At 39.6% G+C, this 5,000-nt stretch overlaps 1 protein-coding gene across 1 annotated transcript; it reads left to right on the forward strand.

Annotated features, from left to right (window-relative positions):
• The first annotated feature begins 336 nt into the window (after positions 1 to 336).
• Positions 337 to 1,764, forward strand: LOC137991239 (beta-1,3-galactosyl-O-glycosyl-glycoprotein beta-1,6-N-acetylglucosaminyltransferase 3-like). Its single transcript, XM_068836353.1, has one exon. It carries the CDS (start codon positions 337 to 339, stop codon positions 1,441 to 1,443), a length of 1,107 nt encoding a protein of 368 aa, XP_068692454.1. The 3' UTR covers positions 1,444 to 1,764.
• The last annotated feature ends 3,236 nt before the right edge of the window (positions 1,765 to 5,000 follow it).

Raw genomic sequence — 5,000 nt, forward strand, 5'->3', positions numbered from 1 at the left:
AAGGAAACGAGAACATAGAGCAACATATTTGCAGCAGGTGATACTTTGTGTAGGTCTTGGTGACCTTTTTATCCCAAAATCAAAATCAATGACAGTGGTATTTCTTGCTAAAGGAGAAAGTGTGACTGTACTGCTCAAATATGATATGGCTTTGAAATCGCAGAGATATATATTGGTCTATTTGGTTTGAAAACTAGATGGAAAATTTTTGTTTTGAAAACTTGGTTCCAGGTAAGTTCCCAACAGATCGTCCCTCCACAAGATTTCCGAATTCCTTGCTTTTCTTTTGATTTTGAGTACTGTAGATTCGTTTTCTATTTTCTTTTGCAGGCTATGATGTTGAAAAGGTGCTATAGGCTTATATCCGGGGCAGAAAAGCTTGAGAGAACTGTCACCAACCCACCAACTGATGTGGAATTTCTCTTCAGGTACGCGCTTTATGACGACTGCGCCGAAGTCTTAAGCAACCGTTTCGGTCACCCCCCTGTGTCAGAAGAAGAAAAAAAACTACCCATCGCTTACTCCATTACAATATACAACAGTGCACGTTTATTTGAGAGAATTCTACGAGCTATCTACATGCCTAATAATGTGTACTGCATTCACATTGACAAAAAATCCTCAGAGTTGTTCCTTGCAGCTATAAAGGCTATGATACGCTGTCTTCCAAATGTATTTGTAGCCACCAAAAGGACAAGCGTTTTGTGGGGACATTTTAGCTTGGTTCAAGCTCAGCTCAATTGTATGGAAGAGCTTTCGCAGTCTCCTGGGAAATGGAAATATTATATTAGTTTAGTTGGACAGGATTTTCCACTTTATGATAACAGGGAAATCGTGATGGCATTGCGAGCTCTTAAAAATCACAACAACATTGACAGTTTTGCTATGCCTACACATGAAGAGTATCGCACAAAGTTTTTTTACGATTTTATTAACGGAGATATCGTTAGAGGCAGGCAAAAGCCACCTCCACCACACAACATAACAATTTTTAAGGGAGGAACACACATTATTGCAACACGAGAATTTGTGAACTTTGTACTGCACAGCCAGATTGGAAAAGACTTTTTTGAATTTTTAAAGGATACTTTCATACCAGATGAATCGGTATATTCATCGCTACAACAACATCCGCTGGCCCCAGGTGGAATTCGTGGCAGTCAGCCAGAGTGGATAGCACGTGCTTTTCTTTGGCGTTCTCGGGACAACTTTTTGTCTTGTAAAGGATTCTGGGTGCGGGATCTGTGTTGGATCTCTTTTCAAGATCTGCAGTGGGCCTTTGGAGAAGAAAATAAAATGAAACTGTTCATTCACAAAATCCCCTTTGACTTTAGAGACGAATTGCTAAACTGCATTCTTGTCGCAAGATACGGAAGAAAATACGGGACGCCTCTTTGGAAAGAAGAAATCGGTACAAGTAGCTCTACTTTGCCCACTGTGTAGTTTTGTGGTGATTTTGGGTTTGATTTCCCTGTTTATCTAGTTACAGTTGAACCTCGATTATCTGGACCTCGATTATCCGGACATTCCCTCTGGTCCCATTTTTGTCATGAATATTTATTAGTCATGATCAAGATCCGTTGCCATATTCTTTTTAGAACTACAGCGTTGAAAACGGATCCGTTCTTTCGATAAAAGATAAACAGTCTGTAGTTCTGCGATTTGAGAAAGGAGAAAAAAAAAACTAATTTGTCAGCTGTATATGGCGTTAGTAAGCAGCAGATATCTGATATCCGCAAGAACAAGCCGGAAAAGATCATGAGGTTTGCCGACATGTGTACAGGTATTCGCAACGGACAGTGAACATGTAGACCATATTGTTTTCCAAACGATTTGTAAATGTTTTGTTTCACGATTAAATGTCGCTGTCTTAATTTAATCTGCTTTTGTTCCTCATTAATATTCATATTCTCGATTATCCGTACCTTCGATTATCCGGACAATTTCGTCTAGTCCCAACGAGTCCCGATAGTCGAGGTTCGACTGTATTCTGTTTTTACTTCAGCAAGTTTCCTCGTGGTCATGTGCTTGCAGTTATTGTCCCTGAAAGCTGAGGCATCATTGGATGCCCCTCGCAAGACTGCAAATAATTTTTTGCTCTAAGCCTGTCATATGTGAGGCCAGGGACAAGGTTTGATCTATCATGCAGCCACCCTGGTCGGACAAAAAAATTTCCACACTTATTAAGTGGGATGTCTGTGACAGACTACTTTATAAATTCCGCTGCTTCTCATTGTCATCGTCTCCTTTTTTATTACTTTTTATTTTTTTATTTTTTTAGAAACTTTTCAAATGGTTCAAATCTTTAGCATTGTCCGTAGCCATTAGCAGTCCAACATGGTAGCCTGCTATTTGATTGACAGTCAAATCCTTGCGTTTCGTCATTTAACGTCAGACGTAAAAGTGTTTCTGCTCAAGCGTGATTGGAATCACGTGCAAGGTCTTTTGAAGTAAGGTCACTTAACGTTAAGTCAAGATTCATGTGGGAAGACACCACTGTTGCTATTCAAATTATTCTTCAGTCGCTTTCAGAGGAATTTTAAGAAAATGTTTAAAAATTCCATTCAACTGTCTGAAGTTCCACGGGAAAATAACTGTTCTTCTCCTCAAGACGAAGTATTAAATAAAGAATCAAAAAAGCCGCGGGTGATCACGCGTGACTCGTTAGGGTAAATGGGAACACTTTGTCAAGAACACAAAATTCCTTGGAACATTCATCAGATTTACATATGACAGGCTACTCATTGAACCCAGCTCGCGTACTACTACTCAGATACTTCTTGGTGGCCAATCCAAGCTAATACAAGCCACGAGTTTTCAGAAGTTTGAGCTGTTTTTTTTTTGGGACCAAGGTATTGAATAACAGTATTTTAAATTTAATGTGTGGAATGTTCACGTGCACATGTATTTTCCCGCCCAGTGAATAACAGACAGAAAATCACTGGAGCATGGAGCATTTATTTAACAAAAATTGCAACAAAACGTTGTTTAAAGGGGCATCTGTCATGCAAAAGTGGGTAAAAATCTAAATTAGTACTTTAGCTTACACTTACAACGTTTCTGACAACCAACTGGCAAGATGTGAAATATATTTATTGCACAAAGAACTATTCGTACGTGTATTTAATCTTCGGCGACCTTCTGCAGACACCATCTCCAAACTTGAAAAAAAAACTGACCGGTTTTTTTCAAGTTTCAATCCAGGTGAAGGGATGACGCATTGGTGAGAGCACTCACCTACCACCAGTGTGACCCCGGGTTCGATTCCAAGACTCTGTGTCATATGTGGGTTGAGTTTGTTGGTTCTGCACCGAGGGGTTTTTCTCTGAGTACTCCGGTTTTTCCTCTCTCCTCAAAAACCAACATTTGATTTGATTTGTGCTAACTTGTTGATTTCAGTTTACAGTGTCCCCAATTAGTGCTCCAGCGCTAGAACGACTAGACACTTCAATAAAGTTCCTTTCTTTTCTTTTCCTTTCTTTCGATCAACTTCATCCATGGATGCAAATAACAAAGAATAGCTGATTGGCAACAAAACTACACCATTATATTGTTTTCCATTGAAGCAAAGACGTATTTTAGTGTTTTGAAGTTTGACTAAAATGGGGTGATACTGCCTTCTTTAAGACGGGCTGAATTTTTTTGCACTTTCATAAAGCATTTTTCTGCCCCGATGATTATACGTTGATTTTGCCTACTAAGTTCAGGTCATTTACGAGTTTTTTTCTATTACATTAAACAGTGTTTAAAATCTGCTGTTGTTATTTAATCAATAAATGTCAATAGAGTTTTCATCGAAGCGATTGTGACTTGATCGGGGAAGGATACATTTTTGACTTGGTTATTTGAGCAAAATAATAATTGGCTCCGATAAACTCAGTGATTGGTTTTGAAAGTGAGACGTTACGTCATTTCCTAGTGTGGTCAATAGGCTTTTTTGATATATTAAAATTCAGCTTGATAGTGAGGCAGTGAGGACAAAGAAAGTGGCTGATATGCAGATATTTTTCACGTCCATATTGTTTTCTTTCCTCCCTGCCTCGCTATTAAGCTGAAATTTTGATATTTCGAAAATGGCTTGTTCTCTTTTTATTTCATTGGTTGTTGTTTTTCTCTTGGGACCATTGTAAGTCCCAAGAGAAACTAAAAACAACGCTTATGCAAAATTATGGTATTTTCCGAAGTGGCCTATTGTTCAGTGTTTCTGTTCTATCAAAAAGAGAGGAATAGTCCAGTCCAACTGAACATTTGATGACCTCAGCCAATATGGCGGAGTGGCAAGACTCACATGGTCTCAATTTACCCATGATTCTTTGGGGCTCGAAAAAATAAAAATTAACAAGATATGACAAATGCCCCCTTTTGAAAGAAAAACGACAACTCGTTAATAAACTGTAACTGTTCAATAGAATCGCTCCGGAGGTTTTTCTCTCTCTGAGAGAATATCTCCGCCCCTCTCCCGTTTGGGAGTGAGGCGATGGGTCAAGTTAGGTGTGGGGTTGTGGTAGACACGTAATGTGATAAGGTCTGAGAGCTTCCCAAACAATCATGCTTCTGTTGTTCTCGATATGTACACTGGTCGGTAGGGATGTGTCTTTGTTGGAATTGTTCCTCATGTCGCTTCCACAACGTAGCTCCAACTTGAACATTAAAATTTCTTGGACTGACTGTTTCTGTAATTCTACCTGGTCCCCATTTTGCGCCTTTTCCAAAATTGCGCCCGAACACAGGCTGATCTTGTATGAACTGTGGCTTGTTATCCAGGTTATATTGGAAAACCATAACTTCTTGCTTGGTGGTCTTAAATCTTAAGGCACTGAGCCTGATTCGACGTTGTCGGTTCATTAATAATTCAGAAGTTGATTTTCCCAGGGACATCGGCGTAGCCCTGTGTGTTGTAAGAACCTGTCTAGTTTCGTCTGGACAGTCTCTCCCGTGTCGCCAATCTTTGAATTCTCCGACATGGTGTTCTGCAAGACCGTTGGTTTCAGGATGCCCTG

Source organism: Montipora foliosa, chromosome 2, assembly GCF_036669935.1.
Source record: "Montipora foliosa isolate CH-2021 chromosome 2, ASM3666993v2, whole genome shotgun sequence".
NCBI classification, from domain to species: domain Eukaryota; kingdom Metazoa; phylum Cnidaria; class Anthozoa; order Scleractinia; family Acroporidae; genus Montipora; species Montipora foliosa.

What these genes read in the sequence shown, in the direction of transcription:
- LOC137991239 (XM_068836353.1), top strand. Translation starts at nt 337, where the DNA reads ATGTTGAAAAGGTGCTATAGGCTTATATCCGGGGCAGAAAAGCTTGAG.